We start from the raw sequence: 24,934 nt of genomic DNA, 5'->3' as shown, positions 1-24,934 counted from the left end.
AGACTCCTTCACATACTACGCCACCACAACAAAAGAAAACACACAATTCAGGGAAAGCCCAGAGGAGGCCAACTTTATTGACTTGGCTGGTACTTTTTAAGGATAAAGAGAGGATGTTTTCACCATAAGGGCAAAAACAATGAGAGCAAAGATGAAGTCCACCAAGAGAACAACAAACTCGTGAGGAAGTAAACTGAACATAACCACGTATCCATCACCCTATGACTTGGACAATAGCAAATGTGTCTAATTTGCATTGACTTAAATTAGACCGCTTGCATTACAGTCAAGGAACACATAAAGCATAATCTATTTCTGCACAATATTGCATGCAGACCGTGCAAAAAAAAGACAACTATCTTCCTGAATTTGTGTCCAAGGATGCTAATCATCAGTGTCTCTCTCAAACTTTCAAATAACAGAAAGGCATCGTCATCTTACACAGATGGTTCTCTATGAGACAGCAAATTTACAATAAATATACATATCAAAATAAAAAAAAAAAAAATGGAAAAAAAAAAACTATCATCACTTTACATTCCGGTAAATGCAGCAATCTGTGAATGGCAACATCAAACACAAAACCTGTGGCAACAAGAGGGAGGGGGACTTTGCTGGCAACAAAGCCAGCACAGCGGCCTCCACCGCCATCTTTCTAATGTGCTTCAGCTGTAGTGTAAGTGGAGGTCGAGGCTCCAGCCTCCAGCTGTGACTTTAAAAAAAAGAAAATGCTCCTATTGGCTTCTGACAAGGACGCAGTTTTCAGTGTGAATTCGTAGCAGCCAACTGTCTGCCTGACATGTTCTTCAAAAGGGGGGAAAGTGTCACTTGCTAAGGGATCAAAAATCATTAAGCAAGTTATTAACTTTCATGCAGAGAACGCCCCTTCAGCAGCAAGTTGAGGCGGATAATAGCTTGCTCAATGCTCAGTTGCATCTCAAGAGTTTCCCCCAGGATGTCCCTTCCTGCACGGCTCGCTAAAAGCTCTGATACAAGTCGCTGCTATGTCAAAAAATCCAGATAATATTTGGACCACCGTTGCTAGCCATTACTGACTTTAAAGTTTGTTTCATTCTGAAAGGAAGAAAACCAAATCCAAAACCAGTAACACTATTGCAACTCAGTCTGTGCCGTGCTGGAGTCCTTGCTATACGGGCTTTTAAAACATTAGTTGCATGTGGTCATTGGGTTCATTCAGTCAATGGCATAGACAGGAATCTCGACTTGCAATCAGTCATTAAATATGGATGACGGGTCGGGGGTTTGACATTGTTGAAAAGTCCTGGTGTAGTAACTGTTTCGGTCGACAAATCCTCCAGTTAACCAAACTGGAAGAAGAAATTCCCTGGTCCAGATGCTGAAACAAACAACAAACAAGTCAATAACTGCTGCATTTAAAAATGTCAACGTCATACCAAATGTTGAACGGTTGAAAAACTTAATTTCTCAGACATTACCTTCAAAACTAAAACCTCCTGGGCCACCGAAGAACGCCTTGAAAATGTTGTTGGCATCAAAATCTGGTGGAGACAAAAATGCAAGTAAGAATCAACATCAACACAGAACTTTCCCAGCCAGATTCTCACCATTAAAACAGCTGTTTTATAATAAAATAGTCCAGGTGCTGACCTCCCACGTTCATTCCTTCATCCTCCAGATCCTGACCGCTGTCATAGCGAGACTTCTTCTTTGGGTCCGAAAGCACGCTGAAAGCCTCGCCCACCTCCTTAAACTTCTTCTCCTCTTCCTTCTGCAGCTCAGGAGTAGCTCCGCTGTGACGATCTGACGGGAGGTAAAACGTGGGAAAGAACAGTACAAACGTTATTTGGGCAGAGACAAAAACTGTATATAGAATTAAGTGGATTTTCTGTTAAGTTAAGCACCTGGGTGATGTAAAAGCGCCCGTTTGCGGTAAGCTTTCTTGATCTCCTCTTCTGTGGCGTTCTTATTCACCCCAAGCACTTTGTAGTAGTCTTTCCGCTTGCTTTTCTTCAGCTCCAGCTGGGCATGTTTCAGAAGGTGCTTGTGTTCTAGAGGAGGGGGGGGGAGAGAGAAAGGACAGGTTCACAAACAATAAGGCAGAATAAGGAGGATAAATCCATGCTGAAAGCTGTGCCAGCTCTCTGTCAGCAGTCTGATTCTCACCTTTTGTCTTCTCCGTCTGGTAAACCTTCTCATAATCTCGCACTGCCTCTTCATACTGCTCTGTGTCCATGTAGCTGCAGCACAGCATGAACAAGTCTGTTTTTGTTTCTCTACCCAGTTTGAACGGAAAGAAATACGAAATGTGCAGATAACGACAATGTTCTCTCTTTAGTGCAGGTCTGAAAACCGCAAAGAACAGAACGTACCGTCTCTGTCAACAAACAAGTTAGAAACCCCGGGACGTACCACTGTGCTCTCCGTAAATAGGCCTTAATGTAGGTCTCATCCAGTTTAATGGCCTTCGTGCAGTCTTCAATGGCCTGTTCTAGTTTCTTCAGCTTTCAAAGAAAAAGAAGAAAAACTGTAACCATGTGAGGTGGAGACAGAGAGACAAGTAGTTCCCAATATGGCAAAAACACCAAAACACATTATACTGTCAGAGGGACGGAATGTGAACTTTACCTATCAATAACTGAATGAATGTGTGTTATGCATGGGGTATAACTTGCATGCTAATATATCAATGAATATTAATGATTAATTCATAGGTTGTAGTTCTGTTTGTGTTCCTGTCCTTCATCAAACAAGCTTGAGTCACTTTTTCCTCTTTTGTATTTAGTCGGTCTCCTCCTAAGATTCATTTTGCAGTTGACCGGCCCAAACAACCTGACAGATGTCGGTGCACTAGTGGCGTCTCTCCTGTGCATGCTCCTCACCTTAGAGCCCACAGTGGCCCTATTACAGAACAGCTTGGCGTTAGTCTTGATGTTGTTGGGGTCTATTGTTAGTGCTTCAGAGTACAGCTCATAGGCTGCCTCAAAGTTGCCCTCCTTGAACGCCCTGTTCCCCTCCTCCTTCTTGGCTTTTAGTGCTTTGGCATCCTGGAAAGACAATATATAAATATAAGACAATCTTAAAAAGCTACTCTGGGCTAAGTATGATGGTAATGTAATGGTTGCATTCACAGGAATAATTTGATCTCTAAAGCTCTTTCCTTCCGAATGACTCACTCTGCATGCGAGCCGAGCCTTGTCGTGGTCCGGAGCCATGCGCAGGGCCTGGACGAAGAACTGGACCGCCTTCTCAATGCAGTCCTCATAATACAGACAAAGACCGCGCACGTACAGCGCATCTGCATTAGTAGAGTCCATCCGCAGAATATCACTAAACAGGAACCAATGATACAAATGTATATTAAGTGAAAGCATACATATATATTTTAAAAAAGGGTATAGTTCACATCTAAAAACTGCAATAAAATGTAATAAAATATGTTTCCTTGGACAGACGAGACATATTACAAGGACGCAGTGGTAAATTTGAATTTTTTAAGAATCTGACCTCTCTGAAAACACAGTTCCTGCCGGCACTCCTCTAACATGTCGTAATGAGAGCCGCATCAAGTTGGTCCGGCATGCTACGGCACATGTGTGCACCCCCCCTCGTCTTATTCTGCGCTCATTGTGGCAAATACCGATAATCTAAATGAAATAAGTGAGCCACCAAGTATTCTTCAAATATGCCGTCTCACCTGGCTACAGACTGAGCCTCGGGGTAGCGTCCCAGCAGGGCTAAGCACTCGGCCTTCAGTATCTTGAACCTGTGACAGGCTGCGGCAGCCTCCAAGGCCCGGTCCATGCAAAAAACAACCTGGAGACAACCACAGCACACCTGAAGTCTGTGTTGCTTAACGTGTCGGTTGCTGCCGACACATCACATAAAGTTGTAAGCACTGTGTAGCTTACCATCCTGAAGTCCCTCTTCTCAAATCCGATCTCGGCCATTCTCTCATATTCAAGGATTGATTCTGCATTCTTCAGCTGGAAAGGAATTTGTGGTGTTTAGAGACAATTTTCAAAGACTTGTAGTAGATTAACAGCAACTCCAGTTGATCTCCTCTTAAACCGCGATCCGTATCAGACTATTCCCACTTTATTTGCACCAGCGCGGCCAAGGCGTGACAGTGGGTAATCATTTCCAAGTTGTCACATCATGCTCTTATCAAACTGAGGCTGACTCACCTCCTGCTGGGCCGGGCTGCTGTCAGGCTCCAGCTCCAGAACCCTCTGGAAACAGCGGCTTGCAGCCATAGCGTTGCCAAGGGACAGGTGGCATTTGCCCTCTCGCAGATGGCCCTGTGGGTAAAAAGACTTACAGTTCACTTACTGAAGAGATGACGTCACTCAATTCCCTGGTTGAAAGCAGCTGTGCACTGTGTACCAAAAACTAAACCACAACTGTCTCTAACTTACACATTTGTTATGAGACACTCCTTATATCCCTCCCAGTTACCCACTGGACTACTGTAGGGACGTGCCGTAGCCACAGGGCTACAGCTTATGTATTGAGGCGCCATATTGCTCGATAAACAAATGTATACGTCTATAAAACTCATTCCTCCGTTTAAACGGGCACATAGCTCTGCGATAAACAACTACACTCCAAGATAAAAGGGTCCAACGTTTCGGTGGACCTTTCCAAAACAACATTAGCTCTAGTAGGCTGAGGGAAAGTGTGTGTAGAGCAAAACAAAAATACTACAGACTACAGAATACTAGACAATGTTAAGACATGACGAGAGCAGGTTTTTCCCTTTGATGTGTTCATAGAACTAAATCTATAAATGGTTTGTTTCCCACAATCTACCTTCATGAAGACGTTATCTAGTCGCACTGCTTGCTGGGAGTCCTCTAAGGCCTCTCTGTACCGATACAACATCATTAGCGTGGCTGCCCGGTTTCCATAGTAACTTGCATTCTTCGGACACATGTCTGTATAACAAACAAGTTATTGACATCCTATCAAGGACAGACAGAATTCAGACGTTTATTTCTTGTCCAAACAGGAAATCAACACAATCCCATCGACTAACAAAGAGGACTGACCCATATTATTCAGGGGTAATTACCTATGGCCTTGGTGTAATAACTGAATGCTTCTGCATAATCCTTCTTGATATAAAAGGCATTGCCTTGCTCTTTGAAGCCCTCCGCTTCCCTGTGTACAAAAGAACAAGGCAAATATCAGACAAGACTGAGGTGAGGGTAGGGATGGACAGAGCATGATTATACAGGTGTGTGTGGTGGTCAACACACAGATTACTAAACTTCTCGTCCGCAAAGAAATCTTTAAAAACTACAGGGTCAGCATTTCACCTCTCCTACTGGATCCATGCAATCTAAATGCAGTCATCAGTTATACAAAAACAGCCAAACACTAACAGCAGGAAAGGAATAATCAAACGGCTTAAACACTGCTATCTCACTCTCTTCACATGTGGTTTTGGCCGATAGTTAATGTTAGCTATCTGTGTGTGTGTACCACTAACCGGGCGCTGTACGGTCCGTGTACAATTCTATAGTTTGTTTATTGGATCAAATCCAAAGTGTCATAAATGAGATAACGACTCGTATTTTCGTTTCAGCCTCCCTGCCGACAGGAGACTGCTTCTCTGGGAGGACAGTGGGCGGACCTCCAGTTAGCTGTTGTAGCATCTCCAAGTCAGCCGGCGCAAACTCCACTCAGAGTCCACCACTTCATCATCTATCACGGTGATGCAAGTCTGGTAAACAGCGGACACCCCTGAAGAAAACTTTATTGTGTTAACTTACTTACACTTTTCCCTGCACTGACTCGGGCTCTTTAAGGTAAATGGCCACAGTCCACATATAAATTAATTAAATTAAATGGAAGCTCGATTGATGTTTTTTTTTTCACTCACCACATAACAGCTTAACTCAGTGTGAACATACTCGGAGCTAATTGAACTAACTCTGATCAGCTGTTCTGGAAACAAAAACTAGTTACCCATCACAGGGTTTGTCAACTCGGGGTTCGGGGTTTGGCTCAGAGTTTAGGCTTGTTCGAGATGAGAGCAGGCGGCAGCAGCAGGGGGCGGCGACAAGAACCTGCGGTCAAGTTGTACAGGTTTCAGCCGCCTTCAAAGAATACACAGGAAGTCAAAGAAACAGTTACATCCTGTTAGATCCGATCTGTAGACTACTTGTTTGCAGACCACGTTTGGATTTATTCATGTTTGTTTGTAAATATATATTTATGTGGAAACTTGCATGTATCTGCATTGTATCAAAGTCAAAGTCAAAGTCAGTTTTATTGTCATTTTCTCAGTCTTTATATACAGAGGAGTTGAAAAACAGTTTCTCTCTAGTCCAACATATAAGTGAATACAGATAATAAAGTGCAAACAGAAAAAAAACTATCCTTCTGTGTTTAGCAGCAGTCAGACATAGGGAGTCTTAAAAGGGAGGAGGGAGAGAGTTCAGCTTAACAGCCTGGTGGACGAAGCTGCTTGAAAGTCTGGTGGTGCGAGCACGGAGGCTCCGGTATCTTCTCCCAGAGGGCAGGAGGCTGAAGAGACTGTGTGAGGGGTGGCTGGGGTCACGCACGATCATGCTCGCTTTGCGGGTGAGGCGGGTGTCATATATGTCCTGTAGGGAGGGGAGTGAGGCACCAATGATCCTTCCAGCTGTGTTCACTATGCGCTGCAGGGCTTTCCTGTTGTAGTCAGTGCAGCTTCCGCCCCACACAGTGATGCAGTTTGTCAGGATGCTCTCAATGGTGCCTCGGTAAAAAGTGCACATGATGGGTGGGGGTGTTCTTGCCTTCTTCAGTTTGCCAGTGATGTTGTGTTGGCTGTCCACGAGAGGTCCTCACTGATGTCCACCCCCAGGAATTTGGTGCTGCTCACTCGCTCTATATCAGCACCATTGATGGTCAGTGGTGGGTGTTGAGTGTGGCCTCTCCGGAAGTCAACAACAATCTCCTTGGTCTTGCTGTTATTCAGAAGGAGGTTGTTGTCTCTGGCCCACGTGGTCAGAAGGCTGACCTCCTTCCTATTGTGTGCTATCTTTTGTTCTTTTCTGCCTGTTCAACACGTTGATGCTCGTTTTGATATGCGTTGTATAAATAAGCTTTATTGTTATCAATCACAAGATAAGTCTTTAGATTAAACCTTCATTCCACAACGTGACACTAATAGTCAATAATCTAGCGTTAAGCATTACAATTACACAAAATAGGAATTTCTACAAAACGTGGTGTTTGTTGTCAAATCTAAGAGCCAATCAGCGCTTTGATCCGGCGACAGCCAGGCGTTTCCCATCATGCATTGTGGTGACACAGTCGGTGGAGAGCAACTGCGACACCTGGCTCTAACAACTGCGGCTGCCTCGCTCTCCTGAGGTAATCGTTGACCACGTGTGCATGACGTGAGAGCAAGTCGGACCCAAATGTAACCGGGATGCATTGTGCATTGATCGATTCTGCACAGGACTGGCTCATCTCGAACGAGCCTTTTTGTTAAACCTGGTTTTTGAAAATGGGCCCATGTCGTAGAGGTGAAATGCTGCCCCCTGTTTGTTTGAAGCATGTGGCCAGATCTTGCACACTGCCCCTTTAAACTGTAAGACCGTTAAGTGTGAGCATCCCATTCATAATCATGAGTAAAGAGAGCATGTCCTGGAATGTGACGGACATTCCCGCTAAACATAGACAGAGCCTAACCAGCAGGGCAGAAGTGCCTACTATAATCAAACACGTAGCTATTCTGTGACGCTGAGCCAGGAATATATGACACCATGGCGTGGGCCACTGCCGTTACTTTTTTTGGAAGTCTGTCATGTTTTACACCACGACCACAGATTCAGCGAATGGTGTCATCGATTAGTTATCCAGATAGGATGTCATTGGGAACACCGTAATAATGTGAACGCCGTATTATTGGTAGGTAACAGCAGATTTAACCCAGCAATCCAGTGCAGGAGCTAGCTAAGAGGCAGAATGTAGCTACACAGCAGTGAAGCGCTAGTTAGCTCTCATAATGCGAAGTACGAAGAAAATTAACACATGAAAGACTTTAGATGAGACATGTCAGTAAGACGCATCGCTACCGCTGTATTTCTGCCAATGACAACATCGCCTTAATTAGTTTTTACCTCTCTAATTCTTCGTCACTGAGCAGTTCCATGTCAGGGTCCATGTTCACAGCATCACAGCTCTCCGACGCCATTTTGCCGTCAATGGATGGGGGCGGGGCCACTTACTGCAGTCGTGACGTGCACTGTAAACAGGAAGTAGACAGTTAGGTAGGAAGAGCAATCTACTCGCAAGTAAGATTCTCGTAGCTATTAGCGGTTACATATCTAGCTGCTGGCAGCTAATATCAACGTATACATTTAGAAGACACAACATTTTCTCGGGTTAGTCAGTTTCAGATAACATTAGCTACTTTGTATGCGTTATCGTGGCTCTGTCTCTCACCGAAAGCTAATGCTAAGCTATTTGTTAATATCATAGATTTGAGACATTTAAGCATAATCTGCTAACGTTGGCTAGTTTCAGTAATAGATCAGCATGACTAACGTAACTTGACATTTTGTATATGTTTGCTATCTTTATTTGCAATGCTGTTACCCAAAACGCATGTGTAGTACGATGCTAATTGCTATGTAATGACATAATCGCGTAAAATAACGTAACGTGTAATAAAGGATGTTTAACAGTTTCCCATCTGTGTATCTTCTCCGAAAAACAGATTACCGTTTACTGACGTGATAGTCATGGGCAAGAGCTGTAAGGTGGTTGTGTGTGGCCAGGCTGCAGTCGGCAAAACGGCTGTATTGGAACAACTACTGTATGCTAATCATGTTGCAGGTATACCTTCTCTTGCCTTATAGAATTACGTTTTCCATTTATTAGTTCAAATACGACCATTGACCTGTCTTTGATGCACTGTACATTCTCACATTTCTATGTTATTGTTATAGTATTTATTATATAATCTATTTCATATTTATATCGTTTGTATTCTCGGTTCTATACTTTTTTTCTGTTCTTGACCTTTGCAAAACTTTGCCTGTACTTTTATTTCCTCTTGCCATGTTTACTGCATGCATCAGACACCAAGGTAATTTGAATAATATGCTTGGCAATAAACTGAAATGTTAAGTTTAAATGCCATTCATTCTTGCTGATATACTGGTGCATTTAAGGCTATTTAATAACACGTGCACTCTGTAATTCTTTGGAAATAGCAATTGAACAAGCATAATATATTATGTAAATTACAGTACAACTTGCTCATGAAAGCAAAACCAGAGAGGCACTTGTAGGAGGAGCCAGAACTTACTATGAACAGAGCTGATTGCAGAAATAACATGACATACAAGTTACAAAGTGCTCACTTATAATGTGTTGATTACAAGCAATTCTATTAATACCTCTGCAGTATATCACACATACGTACTTGTCTTTGTTTGTCCACGGTTAGGTTCAGAGCCCATGGAGACCCTGGAGGATATCTACATCGGCTCTATAGAAACTGACCGCGGCACACGAGAGCAGGTTCGCTTCTACGACACCCGCGGCCTTCGGGATGGGATGGAGTTTCCCCGACATTACTACACTTTTGCAGATGGCTTTGTTCTCGTCTACAGCATTGACAGTAAAGAGTCCTTTAAGCGGATGGAGGCCCTCAAGAAGGACATCGACCGCCACAGAGACAAGAAAGAGGTGAGGACTGAATCCATTTACATGCTTGGGAAGGTTCATTTGATGCTGATGTAGTGAAGCGCACTGATGTGGACTGAGCTAGAGATTACTTCGACGTGGGGCTCGTCTGACCTCGTGATTCTGATCCACAGGTGACCATTGTTGTGCTGGGTAACAAGCTGGACAAGCCGGACGAGAGGAGAGTCGACCCCAATATGGCACAGAACTGGGCAAAGAATGAGAAGGTGCGTCTGTGGGAGGTGTCGGTGGTGGACCGACGCACTCTGATCGAACCCTTTGTCTACCTGGCCAGCAAAATGACCCAGCCACAGAGCAAGTCCACGTTCCCCCTCAGTCGCAATAAGAACAAGGGCAGTGGTTCTACAGACAGCTGAATGACCAAACACTGTTGTCATGTTCAAGAGGGAGGACAAAGGGAGAAGAGGCGTATTGAAGGGAACTTAGGTTCACTAAAATCTATTTTGATATTATGAAGGATTGAGGGAGTAAGAGTTGGTGTGGAGAATGTGGCGAAGCGATGATGAGAGAAGGCAGGAGGATATTTATATACAGTGAGTACTGCTGGTATTGGTATCGCATCCGTTTTGGTGAAATACATACTACTTTAATTCTAAATGAGTAAACATTCTGATCTTTTATCAGCTAAGAAATTGAAGGATGCAAAGTGTTTTTGTCTGTCATTCCCATGCTATTAGTTTGGATTATAGTCAAACTATTCATCCGCATTCTTTACAGTTACAGCTGTTGACATCAGCAGTCATATTTCAACCCACACAATGTAGTTCTCAAACTACTGACCAGCATTTTGCCCTCAGTTTATACCTAAACAGTCCTGCGTTTTAAGATCCCTGAGACTCTTGGTGCTCACTGTATAGATAAATGAAGACCGAGCACACACATACACTGGCTTCTATTTTATTTACACGTATACACAGATTGAATCAGCAATGGCAGCAGTCACTCATGTTATGTTATCATTGCATCACACAAATGCTGAACAAGGTATTTTATTGATACATTAATGATGATGTACAGTAACTGTGAGATGTGTTACATTATATTTGTTCTTTGCTGAGATTCACTGTTGGACGTCAGACAGTGAATTATTGACATTCCTTACCACATATTGCCTTCTGTACGGGCTTTACAAATCAAATGAGATAGAATCGTTCAGGTGAAAGGCGGTTTCTGCAGGCTCAGGTGCTACTTTTTTTCTGGTTGTGACACATGAAAGACATAGATCACTCTCTATAGTAAAATGCCGTAGCGTTCTCACCATGACTCATCATATAATCAGTTACAGTCTCTGCTGAAGCTGAAGCTGGTGTATTATTTACTTAGCTGTAAAAAGTCTTCATTAGCCGACCACTGAGCTGTTTCTTCAAGTCAAAGTATGATCTATTAATGTTTGTTTGATTGAAAAAATGGGGAATTCTTTGATATAGTTTTTATTCATGTGTTCGTGCCTCAGGCTATCAACACTGTGGCTACTTTTTGTGAATATCAAGCTTTTATGTATCTCGAAAATGTGTTCACTTGATATTTGTTTGCATGTTTTGTAAACAAAATAAAGATTTTTTTCTGTGCCTAACCAGAATTTGTGGTGGTGCTTAAATGACTGAAGTTATTAGATACAGCCCACTTTGAATTCATCATGGGAATTATTCTGCATTTGGAAGTTTTGAAGCACACGTGTTAGAGTTGTGACCGGACAAGAAGAGATTTGGTTAAATGTCTCTGTGATTTGTATCCTTCCCAAACGTGAAGGGCAAGAAACAATTGGCATTTGATGGAAGACAAACTCATATCCAGTTTAAAAAGTTTAAATTCACCCAACCCCAATCACCAAGTCAATCAGGATTTCATTTACGTTGTAGTATGTTTGATGGCCAGTAGATGTCTCTGATCTTCCAGTAAAACAATGTGGACGTTCTCATGCCGTTTTAAAGGATATATAACCTTGAGACATCTGCACCAGGCTGTAACTAATCTGTGTTTACAACAATCTTTTAATGAAGTGCTCGGATTTAACAAATTGAGTTGCATGTAATGTCAGCAATATGTGTTTGGCTTCACACCACTTTGACAACATTGTTCGTATGGGCTGGAGGTGTACAGCAGGAGGGCCAATAACAGTCATGGAAAATAATATCAAATAAATGAAATGTTAAATCGGTTATCAACACAGCTCTTTTCTAATACAGGTATTACAAATACTGATGTCACTGATGCTATTTGTAACAATCACTCTAATAATTAGCTGCAAATACTGATATTAATAACGATTTATTAATATTGGCACGTGATACTAGTTGGCTTGAGTGTATTGAGAATCACAACTGCCCTCCAGTGGTTAAATTGAGGAACATTACGCAGCAGCGTCAAGTAGCAAGTATACGTAAATAAAGGTGGACAAAACATTCCCAACTATCACATAGCTTTGTATTGAAATGCATTTCACGATGCAGGGCTATCTGATAATGAAGTCTACATTATTAATACAGATTAACATTTGTGCTAACATGCCTATTGATATCATTTTAATTCATTAATAATAATCACTATAAATATCTGTAATATTGCCACGATGTGATAACCCAAATTGACACTCCAATCTGCCGAATGAATGAAATGTTACATGTCATCTGACCATTTAGTTCCTCTGCGTTCTGCATTTTTTATTAACACTTTTTGTACTGTGGGAGGTTTAAGGACAGTTTCCAAAGAAAAGCAGGTGTTAGCATTTTATTTTAAATGTAGTCTTTTATCTCCCTTGAAAGAAAAACACAGATCGATGAATACTAATTAATTAATTAAAACTCAAACAGGAGCAGGCAAAATTGTCAACCGCCATACATGACGGTCGTCAGCGCACCTGATGACTTTTGATGCCAACAAAATATGGAGTGTACAAAAGTGAAATATGTATGACAAACATTATTCAGGAGAAAAGATGCCAGCGATTCACTGATGGAAATGCCCCTAAACTGACACCTAAGACACAAATGCAGTCGTATAAAACGTATCACCATGATCTGTGCACCCCAACGCTACATGCAATGCATAATCTCAAGGCAATTGGTTGAGAATGGTTGTTACTGGAGCATTAATTAATTTTGCATTCTATATCCACCCATAAAGGACAAATCATTGCATTGGCCTTTAAGGCAGTGAAAACAATGTGGTTCAGACAAGGTCAGAGATGTTTAGGGAGAGGAAATGATCTGCTAGTCCCACACGGCCATGTTGACTGGAGAGGTTAATGCAAGATAATGAGAAAACCTCAAGTGGAACATTTATGGAATTATATTACACTCACCTTAGCTTCCCCAGAGGGTGCTATCATGTACCATCTCATTTCAATCATGTTCTTTTTAATGACTAGAATCGAGCCAGTGCGCTGATGTAACTTCACTCAAAATTGGTTCAGTTATAGTCTCACGCATTTAGACTGTGACAGTACACAGGGGTGTTCATTTCATGTCCCGGAGTTCCAACAGTGAGAGTCCTGTGAGTTGTCAATACGATCTCCTGTCTTTCTGTGTAATGTCTCCACGTCTGTATACGGGACCCACATACAAAAAAAAAAACAACACCAGAAGATTCACAACACAAAATGTGAAATACACACTGTGAGCGTGCCAGAGCGAGGGATGGATTTGTCACTTGCCTGTGTGATTTATGAACCTTCTGCTTCCTTCAGACTACACTGACCACAAAGGAGAAATTCACACTTGCTTGTCACAGTCACAGGGCAACAAGGCGACGCCCTTGTGTTGCTATACCAGTAATACCCTTTCACTGTTGCATGACATTGTCTCTCATGACTGCAGCTGAGCATCCAGCTCTCCCAGGGGACGCATGAAATAGATAATATTTTATCCTCCTCCTTTTGTTTTGTTTTTTGTGAAGCGAAAATAGACTCTATCTCCCTGGAAGCTGCCTGATGGACCCTCTTTTCACAGTCCTCATCATGAGGCGTCAGATTAACAAAACAATTCCACACTGGAGTGAACACAGACGGTCTAAACTGCAGTGCCCCCTATTCTCTATCAGCGTGGGCTGGAAGGACCAACTGCCCCTTAAGCCATCAGTTATGTCAGATGGCTATACCCAGAAACCTCTGAGACGGATCATTTATCCTGAAAGCATATTTAAAGCAGATTTAATCTGGCATAAGCAGAAGGCATTCTGAAACATGCGGAAATGTGGATCTCGCTTATAGTTTGTGCATTCTATGTTGAAAGAGCTTGATCCACGAGGACACGTGGACACATGGTCTCCCACCAAACAATTTAAGATCAATAAAGGACTAAATTAAGTGACTGTGGAAGCCGAAAAAACCCAAATTGATTAATTCCGACAATCTGCCTCCTTCTCTCGTCTGTATTTGGCTTCTTTTTTTTTTTTACCCATAAGTACAAATTTTACATCATCGACGGCTCGGTATTATACAGTACAGTACTAGCCTGGTGTTTTCTATAGTAATCAGTATTGTGTTGTTGTAAATATCTTTGCAATACCGACATTAAGTGTTTTTGCGAAAGGTTATGCATTTTTGGTGTGTAGTATATATATATATATATAATATATAATAATATAATATATAGTAATGTAAACATTTTTTAAAATCTATATGTTGAGTAATTATACTCCATAGTCGCAATAAGAAATATATTCATGCGAGAAACCAAAAAAGGGAATGTCCTGTAGTAACTACTAATACTGTTACATATTTGATATTTGAAATTAATACATAATTGTACTATGGGAATGGATTACCAAAATAAAATAACTAGGCACAATGTATGATTACTAGGCACTATATGTTTGAGCAAACTAATTAAAACATTACCATTTATCCAATGAAACTAAAATCAGCAGCAGAATATATACAGAATACTAAAAAGTTTATCATTTTCCATTCTCTACGACTGTTTTTCTTCTTTTTTACTTTTTATTGAAATCAACATGTGTGATAATATTCTGAAATAGTAAATAAGTGATGTCATGTTACTCATTAGTTATAGTAGTTATGTGTCTATATTCACAATTACAGTCTCTACTATAATTCCTTTATATGAGTAGATTATTGGCTATTTTTGGAGGTTGATTACTTTTATGTACAAAACAATAACTACAGAAGTTAATACTTACCTGACAATTACTGTATATAATCGTAAATAAGCATTTTTGTACAAACAAATACTAAATAAATGTTATTAAAGTCAGGACATACGTTCGTGGTACTAAACACAATTACTTTGATACGTTAATGATTAGGTTACATGCTGATTACTCAGAATTTTTAAATATCAAGTGACTGTGCTGTAAAATAAAGTGCTACTGCTATATTGGATCAAACACATCATGTTCGACAATACATTATGTTACATTATCAGTATTGATACTTGATATACAATGAATATTAAGCTAAAAGTGGCACCAAAAAAACAATTTTTTCCTCCAGTTTATACATCTTTCATAATCATCCATTTACTTTCAACTAAACACACACACACACACACACACGTGCGCACACACACACACGCACACACGCGTTTGTAAGTCGTGACCCTTTGAGTTGAGGAGCGGTGGCTGACCACCACAGCAGGAGATAAGGGTGTCGACTCCCTCCATGGAGAGGAGTCAGATAAGGTAATTGATCAATACAGCGAATACACACCAGTTGTCACAGCACAGCAAGGTCATCATGTCCTTCTGCCATATCGCTGGCGTTAGGTGCTGGGGATCCGATGACTTCCCTTTGATTGGCACCACAGGAGGGGCTGGGCTTCGTTGTTGTGCTTATCTACCGTTTCCACAAAGGACGGGCTGGCACGATGGCCTGAGGCGTGGAGGACAACATCAATAAATAATCCAAGGGCTCTCCTTCAAATAAACAAGAAAACTGGATAATTATCACAGAGCTAACATAAGCAAAACACATGATTATCCAGTGACAGAGATAAAAGTCAGAGTTAATCACTATGAAGACGCTCCTCTGCCCGGTTTCATTGTGTCGACGTTGCCTTGAGGGATGAGCAGAGACGGGCAACACTGTGTCATGTCGGCACACACACAGCTGCTGTTCAACAATCCGCGTGGATTCATTGTCTATAGTACCAAATCTTTCTGCAGCCGCTAAAGCCATTTCAGAGAACAACGCACTCTGGAACGGCCATCTGTGGAGAATCATCTGCAGATAAATGAGATTAGCCTGTCTCCATACCACATCAGCCTCTCAGGTGTGTTATTCTATCACTCCTCCGTGTGCCACAGATGCAACAGAGCTGCCATTTGCTTTCGCCGTCGTGCCTTGGCTACGCACCAGACCTGCTGTCACAAATTTTCCTGAAAATGGCTGGAAAATGAGTAGCTGTGGGTTGCCACATGAACAGATGCTGTGAGGGTGTTGTACACTTATCAGAGGAGCCGGCACCTTCTGCACCTGCAAACTCAGGAACACATGTACAATCATTTTTTTTTTTTTAAATGTCCTGACTCTCAGAGCTGGACATGCTCAGGGTCGACTAAATGATTAATTACTCGTATTTTGTTACTGTGATGCTTTTTCCTCTTTTCCCCCGCGTGATTCAACTTAACTAAACATAATTCAATCAAAGAAAGTGCCATTTTGAGTACCTCCCCAAATCTGAGCATTCATGTTGTCACTGTTTATTCATTAGCAGTCATCTGGCTGAGTTTTCTCTCGTCATGTTTCTTCACACCCACACACAGATTGTCACTGCTCAAATAGCAATCTGGGACGTTTTTTGTTTTTACCCATGATGCACATGCACGCACAGTCATTGAAAACATTTTTTTTTACAATTTCTAAAAGCTTTATTTTCCAAAATCCATCCCTTGTCCTCTCTATGGTACAGCACTGTAAATATATTTTAGTTTTTTCGTCAATCCATCCATTCGTACAGTGTTTCCTGCTCTCTAGAGCTATGGAGGGATACCCTGAATGGATGGTCATGTTAGCATTTGCTCAACCTGTCACCCCTGAGAAGGCCTGGCTAATGTGACTTTAGGATATTGTCTAAAAAGGCCTTGAATTACATTATTAATTCAGTCACTGTCAACAAGGACAACAAAAAATCTCACTCAAAAAACTTTTGTTTTAAATATTTTCTGTTGTACCTCAAAAAAACAACAACATTTTGGCAAAACCATGTAAATAAACAAACAAAGAACAAAAGAAAGCAAAGCATTGTTCCTTTCCCTGTATGCTGTACAGAGCCTACGATAACGTCATTTACTCTCCTCTATGATAGCAGTTGATTATGACACAGATAACAATAGCAACTCTGATAAAATCTCTATAGTTCCTCTATGATTTCTACATATAATTTGCCTTCTCTAGATTATTTATTTTAAGAAAGTTTCAGTTCTTTAGGTCAGAGTTCCCACTGAGCGATAGAAACAAACAAACAGTGACGATTAAAGGCTGGCTGGTTCACTGAGTAGTGCGACTGGGGAGAATCACATCAGTATGGCCTCGCTTACCCAGAAAGACTTGGGGGGGGGGGTCCTTAAACAGAAATACACATACTGTATGATCAAAGGTTTTGTAGAAGCACTAGCACTGGATGGCAATTACAGGGTTTCTACGACAGATGGCACTGCTGCATCACAGACAACTATACATATTGCACAATGAAAGAATGCATAGGATTTGCTCCATTACTGTAATGTAAGAGTACATGATTTGGTATGAGTGTTGAAAGAAGGATGATGTTTACACTCAGAGTCCTGATGAGACCATTGCCAACAGTTCATTTTTGGCAGAGGGAGGGCTGAGAGTTAGTAGATATCCCGGATGGGCGGGTGGGGGGGGGGGGGGGGGACAGCACGCGGGCATGAACTGAAATATGACAGTTGATGTTGCACTTGTGACACTTATCCCAAACACTTGTCTCTGACGTAATTTTGCTCAGTAGAAGTCATACAAAAGTCCTCCCGCGCCACTAGAGAGTGAAACGGCAATGTCATATGGCGCTGAAGCACCCTCTCCGCAGCGCGAGAGCAGCTATAAATGGAAACGGCTCAGCCCCGAGTCACATCATGTGGAGACGGACCACGAGCATCGAGCATCAGGGGCAGCAGCGACAGGACGGCCCCTCGTTTCAAATGACCGGCAATTCAGAGTTGGCCCTTGGCTGTGTTGGAGTACATAATACATTGTTACAGGTGTGTACAGTATAGAGTAGATAAAGCCATCGACACACTGAAAACACGTCATAAACATGAACATACTGAATGTATTGCTTCGAATGTGAGACTTGTCTTAGTTATGGACAAACCATAATGTGAACGATCCCAGCTGATTGTTGTTTTTTTCTTTTTAAAATTAAATTGATATGCAAAAACATACACCTATAGGGCAAAACAAAAAGGTGAATATCAACACAATTTCCATTGCTTTTGTAAGTAAAAATCAGTTTTAAGGTGCTTTTAATGTGGTTGCCATGGCACTGTGCTTTGTTCCCTCCCACGCTGTGCAACAGGATGTCAATCAAGAACGGGTTGCTCAGCCTCCCCACTCACTGTCATCCAAACTTTTCACTGAGCTCTGAAATCCCATCAAGTCTTCAAGTTATCCATTGTGTGTTCTCATTGTGTGTGTGTGTGTGTGTGTGTTAGTGGACGTGTTTGTGTTGCTCCTCCTCCTCATCATCATCATCATCATCATCATCATCATCATCATCATCATCATCATCTCATGCTGAAGCGAGGTGACAGCGTGGTGAAGGAAAAAGAGCAGTCACAAGGGGAATGACGTGATGGCATTTTTATGAATTTAAGACATCCATAGCTGCGAGCATGTTTTCGTGGCGCTAGCTTGGCGAGAACATATTGTTCAAAATGCATTGCGTTGATGATTCACTGAAAAAAAAAAAATAGACTCCAAAGACAGATTTTCAAATTGACACAAAGTCAAGTTGACAAGCTGACCTTTCCTGTGACCTCAATGAGCGCTTAATCCTGCGGATACAGGAAAGGAAAAAAAAAAATCTGGAGGGTTATGACGATGGCTGTGACTCAGAAAGTAAAGTTTTAATATATGCAGTTTTACATACCACTCACAGGACTGTTTGATAATCGCCATCACCAACATGAAACGTGACAGCAATTGACCTCAGATGGTCCTTTAAGATTGTTGATTGAAAACACTGATCAATGAGAGAGGTTTGTCCAGCCATATGAGGAGGCCTCCGGCACAGCTGCTTTAATGACCTATGACCCTCCCACCTTTCATGAAACCCCCAAACCAATAAGTTAAAAAACGTTTTAAAAGAGCATCAAGTAAAGGGACCTTATTTTGTGGCAACCACACTAAACATACATCTAGACGTGTCTATAATTTTTCTCTAATAAATTACACAACAATATAATAATCCAAACCATGTTGACCCATGAAATGGCTATAAAAGCGGCCTCTGTGCAGCAGTCACTGTCTGGGGGCCTGTCCTGCTCCTTAGGTCATGATAAGAGGAGCAGAAAGAAGGCATGATGGGGGATCTTGGCCTTTATGATAGGAACAGCTCTCAGGCCTAATGGCCTACGGAGCATCAGGACTTGTGCACTCTTTCCATTTTAAGTCCGGCGGGCTGCATAGTTTGCGTGTGGCCTTTGTCATGTGGGTCACACTAAAGGAGGGCCTGGGGTTTGGTAAAGGGACAAGGGTGGAGCTCAAACAGGAAGTGGGTCAAGTCTTTAGTAGGGGGAGAAGATGAAGGGTGTGTGTGTGGCCCGCAGCGGCCCCGGGGCAGGCCGAAACAGTGCAGGGCCCAGGAAGGGGTGCTGGATGAAGGTGGTGGTGCCCACTGGGTGGCGCAGAGCCAGTGGGTTAGTTGCCATTGAGCACAGAGTTGGCTGGGTGAGGGGGCTGGGCAGGAAGCCAGCAGTCAAGCTCTTGGTCAGCTGCTTCTGCAAGGCCAGTTTGGTCTGGAGAGGACAGGAGGGGGAAACAGTGAGAAGTGAGAGAAGAACACAGTGAGGGCAAACATGTTCACCAAACTGGCCCAAACATAGAGGAATGCATCTTTATACGTTGCTCCACACTAAATCCTTTACATAACTGGACTCCTGATTGCTTTTTGCATCCTCTCTATCAAGGAACAAACTAAAAAGTTTCATGATACAAAGAGTCTGAGATGAGGTTCGAGCATCAGAAATGAACGGAATCAACAGGCTAAGCTCATGTCCGTCCATAGAGTTGCAAAGTGGGAGGTACATCTTTTTCCCCCGTTCTGTAATCTCATTTCAAACATGAGCCTCAAAATGAATTAACATAAAAACTGAATAATTAAAAGGGGACGTATCATGACAACTCCGTTTTCAGTGCTTGTGCACATACATTTGGGTATCTGGAGTGCCTAAATAATGTGTTTTTTAAACATTAAAGCATGTAAACAGGTTCTAGTAGAAACCCAAAATACAAGTATGAACCTGAAAATGAGCATGATATCACCCCTTTTACAATCATGTGCATTTATGTCATGGCTCCCCGTTTTAATTATTTCAGCTTTGTTTCTGAAAAATCATGTTTTGTAGGTCATTTTGGTGAATACTACAATACCAATGAGCCTCAGTAGCCATTGCTATAGAGCAGCAAATTCTAAATGCTTCTTCCTTGAATTTGTGAACGAAACACAATGCCATAGTTACTCAAATAAATATGGACCATGAACCCAAAAGCGAATTGATTCAAGTGGCAGATTGTATCGTCACTTTTCTCAACAACGTATTCTTTAGCTTTGTCATCTTGTTAATGGTGCACATAATAGAATTTTGAGCTCTGTGGTTGGATGTTGTTACTCAAAGATCCATAGGAGTCATAGTTTTGCCCTGACATGTTTACATCCACAGCCTTGTACCTCTGACGTTTTACTTAAGAATCATATATTTCAGAGAGAGTTACACAAGTTCCATCAAAGCAGTAGAGTCACCTAACATTGTCTATAGGGAAACATTATGGGATTTTTTATTCCAGAAACCAGAGCCACCTGAAATAGCTCCTTCCACTTTGATACTCTATTGGCATCACCAGCAGTGAATAAAATGAGTAGCACCTCATGTAAAATACACAAACCAAAAAGAAAGATCAGAACTATCCCTTTATTATAAACACGATTTCTTCATGATCTCTGCTCAGTCCCCTGCCCCGTGGCCAGGCCTAAAGTTCAGCCATCTGAAGCCCTCGCCCTCCGATCCAACCCCAGACTAACCTGTGAGGAGAGGTTGGAGAGGGAGGTGAGGGAGGTGAGGTTGTACTGGCTGAATGCTTTCTTCATGGCAGACACAGCCACGCCTGCATAGCCACTCCATCTCACGTTCTGTCGGATGGAGGAGGAGAGATGGGGAGGTGATATGACAGGAGCAGAGAAGTGATTCATCTGGAGTGCTGATTCAGGCTGCTGATGTCAGAGCTGGTCAGTTTGGGAGAGCAGGACTACTCTAGACTAGTCTCAGGGGGGAAGGGAACAGTGTGCTTAACCTCTATGACAGTACAGGTACACAAGCATGCTGAGCCCCTGAGCTCAATGTAACAAGATCTGTGTGTGTGTATCTTCACTGTATACGTCTGCTTGAGCTGGGGTCAAACCAGTTAAGTGTAACTGGAGATGAATTAAAGCTGGGGTTTAAAAATGCATTAATTTACAAGCTGGACTGAATTTATTCCAATGTTGGCACATGTTTTGCTTGTCTTCCTCGAGTGCGTGTGCACTGTGCATGCGTGCATATGTGCGGGACGGTGTTTTGTTTGTCTGTGTCGTTATGCTGAGACTTACCGCTAAGCTGGTGCTTGGCTGGCTCTTGCTGTGGGGGGTAAATTTGGGTTTGGGTGGTTTTCCGGCCAGCCTATCCTTGTGCCTTCTGCTATTCATGTGCTGCCGAGACCAGCAAAAATACAATCAGCGAGCTAACAAGCATCTGTTGTACCACAGTGGTACAACCCGCAAATGCTATGTGCCGATTAATAATGGGTACATTACACATCGAGTATGACCTGAAGTCCACAGAAATGACATCACTTTACTTTCTAGGGCTGCCACACAATCTCCTTCTCTGGCTGCAGTACTAACAGGCTTATGTCCTCCTGGGAGAGAGGTTGTTTATGTAAGACTGGTGGAATGCAGCTACAGGCTAAAGCAGCCTGGGTGCTCACACATGTCAGCATATCCTGTGTCTTTCCATCATTCCACTGCAGCGTAGGCAAAGTTTCCAGGACAATCCCTTTACTCAGATGTAGTATTTAATGAACATCAAAAGGGGAGAAATTGCCTCCCAAAACCTGGTTTGATGCCAACGTAACCAGAAAATTAAACACAGGCGGCATTAGTAGCTTGCAATCTTGAGTGGTAAATGAATGCCTGCTTACTGAGGGGCTTTGCAGTTAGTCACAGCATCAGATGTGTGATCTGTCTAATGTAGAAAAATAGCTGCTGCTTGAATGTACTCAGCAGTCGCAACCTGCTTTCAACGGCTTCATTCACGTGGCTATAAATGAAAGTGCTGCTTTGATCTACGGCATCCTTCGTCGAAGTGATGCTAAAATAGTCTCTTGGGGTTATGTAAGGTCTTTGAAATCCCATTATAGATATTTATCACGTTAATACACAGCATTGTGCGATAGCTTTTATCAGTGTAACATTGGAGGTCAGTCTGGTCGAGGTTCAATGTGTAATATCTCTTCATGTGCAGGAAGTTCTGTGACCACATCATCTTGTCTGTGGAGGTGAGGTAATTATATGCAACTTTTTCTCCACTGCCTGATGTGATTGGGCAACAGTGCTTTCCCTGACAGTCAACAGTGCTTCAATGCACTTTTAAACAAAATCATATCGGGGTAAGCGACACTCTCACTTAGTATGCCTTGACAAATCTGCAAGACTTCTCAAAGGCCCCCGCTTCCCTCCTCGTCTTTCATTTCATACAGCGCAGGAAGGAGAGGAAAGTCCCAGAGTGACAGCTCTTGCAGTTTTGTCCTCCTATTTTAATACTTTAATCGCAAAACAGTTCAGATCTCTTCTGTTGCTCTAAAAAGTAAGGTCATAAGTTTTGTTTGTTGCCATTGCTTCAACATACACATTTCTCTCCATGTCTTCATCACATTATACCACCTATCTAGTTTTTCTTTTACAAAGGCCGCGGACAAAACCCACAATGTAGACAGGGAAACATTAAACGGTGGACTAGACATAAATACACAATACAACCTAAATCTTCATGTTTCTTTTGACACTTACCTGGCTTAGCTGGGTCTCAGAGTTCACAAAGATCTCACACACTTCACACTGAAAGTTCTTGCTGGGCACCCCAACGCTGCCTTTGCTAGCCAGCCTCTTGCTCTTGCAGCCCGCACGAGCTGCCACCACCTTCCCCCTGCGCCGAGGCAGAACACTGTGACCTTCCAGCATCAGCTTGTGCTTTGTACCTGGTGGTGAGAGTAGAGAGCTGGCAGGTTTGTTATGGTTCACTTTTAAATAACATTACAGGCATTTATTTGATGCTCAGCTGTCCAACCAACCAAAAAGTCAGTACCATATATAGTCTTGAATTAAAAGCCTTTTACCAGTGTTGTGTGCTTCCAGTTGGGAGATGGAGTTGACTGTGACTTTGCAGACAGGACAATTGAGGTGAGCCTTGCTCTTTTTGGGGTCCTTGTCCTCATCTGTTTGGGGATCCTCCTTTACGCTGGACGTGTCCGCATTGCTGCCTGACTCAGTGATGGGGCCCACGGCCTCGATAGCCTCTGGGACTTCGGGGGCGCTGGTGTCTGAGGCAGTCTCTGAGAGGTGTGAGGAAGGCGATATCTGAGGAGGGGAAAGGGTGACCAACTCCACAGAGGAAACCTCGGACACTGGTGTCCGCATAACTGAGCTCCTGGGACTCTCTTCAAGCTTGTCCTCCAGGTTGGCTGGTTCTTGGTCAGACTGAAGAGCTGCATAAAAAGGTTGAAGTAGAGGATAACATCAGCCAGCTGTGGTTCATTTAAACCTGCAATAATTGATTTGTTTGGCCAACGGGAAAAAAAGCTGTGAACGCAACATTGACCTTTTAAGCTGATATGGGGAACTTATTAGCAGTTGTTTATTTCCTTTCCTTTTTTTTTGGTGTAGCTACAGGAAACGTATGCGAAGGCTCACAGTGGTTTACAGTGATGCAAAGAGGTTATTGCTTCAGGATTCCCAGATCATGGCATAGTGCCAGTTAGTGGGATTGAACCAAAACAGTAAATATATGCTAAACAATGAGCTAAAGTATGGGTAGTGAAAAAATGATGTTACAAGTTATGTAACTTAATACGTTTTGGGTACTTTTTTGAGTAATTAGTGTTAATGTAATTCATTTCTTTCAATATGTAAAATACAGTGCCCAACACTGATTATAAGCTTTTTTCATGGCAGTGAATATAATACCAACTCAGCATGATGTCTGAAAACAAACGATGAGACTGAATAAATCCCATGCGTAATCAGCACCACTCTCTTTAGGTTGACTGAACTTTTTCAGGGCAAATATAAAGCCGGCTGAATTAATCTCCAAATAACCATTTCTCTTTTTACAATATTGTAGGCAAGATTAAGAGTGCTTTTCTAGTGCTCGCTTTCTGTCATTTTCTGATGTAGTATCAGCCTATCAGCCTTTGTTTTAAACAATGTGGCGCAGACTAGATTAGTTTGGGCAAGTAAATGCCATCAGCTCTCTACATCCCTATTCAAATATCAAGTGGACCCGGAGTCTCAGTCAATATAAACAAACCCATCGACTGCCGGGCCCGGGCCGATAAGTCACTGGAGTTCCATTACACATCTCCCCTTCACCCCATTGCCCTCCCGAGGGAGTCACACACTTCACCCCAGAGCACTTTGCGCTACGCTCGCTGAATATCTCCTTTTCATTTAGTGTGCTTACTCCCCCCGCACACATTCACAACCCTCTTCTATCCAACTCTGCTCCATTGATTTCCCCTTTCACGTCTCAGAGTGAATTCATCATTGGAGATAAGGGTCTTCCTCTCTCATTCTCGTTAAAGAAAAAGAGCAAGATTAGACATTCCCCCCCGCTGTAATGAGAGTGACCCCTGAGGGATTTGAGCTCCTCTGTTGGGGATGGGGGTGTGGGTAGGTATGATCCTGAGCTTATGTGAAAGACAGGGCCACCTGAGAAAGTCTCTGGAGGGGAGTGATATTGATCAATTGACTTAGCTGGAACCTTACAGAGGAAGAGACATGGAGGCTGG

General features: G+C 42.4%; 3 protein-coding genes across 6 annotated transcripts in view; 1 reads left to right on the top strand and 2 right to left on the bottom strand.

The window, feature by feature from the left end:
• Positions 1-62: 62 nt before the first annotated feature.
• dnajc7 (DnaJ (Hsp40) homolog, subfamily C, member 7) lies at positions 63-8,190 on the bottom strand. Of its 2 annotated transcripts, none has more exons than XM_079177829.1 (14): positions 8,100-8,190; positions 5,054-5,142; positions 4,792-4,916; positions 4,167-4,280; positions 3,891-3,965; positions 3,677-3,795; positions 3,156-3,309; positions 2,862-3,026; positions 2,392-2,483; positions 2,146-2,219; positions 1,884-2,030; positions 1,630-1,782; positions 1,458-1,520; positions 63-1,357 (listed from the first exon to the last, which is right to left on the bottom strand). In XM_079177829.1, exons 1-14 carry the CDS (start codon positions 8,171-8,173, stop codon positions 1,320-1,322), a joined length of 1,482 nt encoding a protein of 493 aa, XP_079033955.1. In that variant the 5' UTR covers positions 8,174-8,190; the 3' UTR covers positions 63-1,319. The 2 variants fall into 2 exon arrangements, with proteins under 2 accessions (XP_079033955.1, XP_079033956.1); XM_079177830.1 differs by having other exon boundaries at positions 4,792-4,943; positions 8,100-8,132.
• Positions 7,870-11,266, top strand: nkiras2 (NFKB inhibitor interacting Ras-like 2). 3 transcript variants are annotated; one of them, XM_079177833.1, is made up of 4 exons: positions 7,870-7,887; positions 8,699-8,817; positions 9,434-9,675; positions 9,807-11,266. In XM_079177833.1, the coding sequence occupies exons 2-4, from the start codon at positions 8,724-8,726 to the stop codon at positions 10,047-10,049; spliced, it is 579 nt and encodes a 192-aa protein (XP_079033959.1). In that variant the 5' UTR covers positions 7,870-7,887; positions 8,699-8,723; the 3' UTR covers positions 10,050-11,266. The 3 variants fall into 3 exon arrangements, with proteins under 3 accessions (XP_079033959.1, XP_079033958.1, XP_079033957.1); XM_079177832.1 differs by lacking the exon at positions 7,870-7,887 and adding an exon at positions 8,232-8,273; XM_079177831.1 differs by lacking the exon at positions 7,870-7,887 and adding an exon at positions 8,245-8,363.
• An 8,135-nt stretch (positions 11,267-19,401) lies between these two features.
• znf385c (zinc finger protein 385C) overlaps positions 19,402-24,934 on the bottom strand; it is a gene marked incomplete at both ends in the record, with an annotated part of 69,475 nt that continues 63,942 nt past the window's right edge. Inside the window, 5 exons of the mRNA XM_079177670.1 lie at positions 19,402-19,632; positions 20,916-21,023; positions 21,480-21,578; positions 22,938-23,125; positions 23,264-23,632. Coding sequence (XP_079033796.1) covers positions 19,402-19,632; positions 20,916-21,023; positions 21,480-21,578; positions 22,938-23,125; positions 23,264-23,632 — 995 coding nt within the window. The remainder of the gene's footprint in view (positions 19,633-20,915; positions 21,024-21,479; positions 21,579-22,937; positions 23,126-23,263; positions 23,633-24,934) is intronic.

The sequence above is a fragment of the Pholis gunnellus genome, assembly GCF_910591455.1.
Source record: "Pholis gunnellus genome assembly, chromosome: 17".
NCBI classification, from domain to species: Eukaryota; Metazoa; Chordata; class Actinopteri; order Perciformes; family Pholidae; genus Pholis; species Pholis gunnellus.
Note: the sequence above shows the minus strand (reverse complement) of the source record. Positions and strands in the feature narration are given on the sequence as shown.

Excerpts from the sequence above, each read along its gene's own strand:
- dnajc7 (XM_079177829.1), bottom strand. The coding sequence starts at position 8,173 with ATGGCGTCGGAGAGCTGTGATGCTGTGAACATGGACCCTGACATGGAA. Across the intron at positions 3,966-4,166 it reads GCAGCCCGGCCCAGCAGGAG|CTGAAGAATGCAGAATCAAT; the intron begins GTGAGTCAGCCT and ends ATTCCTTTCCAG. Across the intron at positions 3,027-3,155 it reads AGGCTCGGCTCGCATGCAGA|GATGCCAAAGCACTAAAAGC; the intron begins GTGAGTCATTCG and ends TTGTCTTTCCAG.
- nkiras2 (XM_079177833.1), top strand. The coding sequence starts at position 8,724 with ATGGGCAAGAGCTGTAAGGTGGTTGTGTGTGGCCAGGCTGCAGTCGGC. Across the intron at positions 8,818-9,433 it reads GTATGCTAATCATGTTGCAG|GTTCAGAGCCCATGGAGACC; the intron begins GTATACCTTCTC and ends GTCCACGGTTAG. Across the intron at positions 9,676-9,806 it reads GCCACAGAGACAAGAAAGAG|GTGACCATTGTTGTGCTGGG; the intron begins GTGAGGACTGAA and ends TCTGATCCACAG.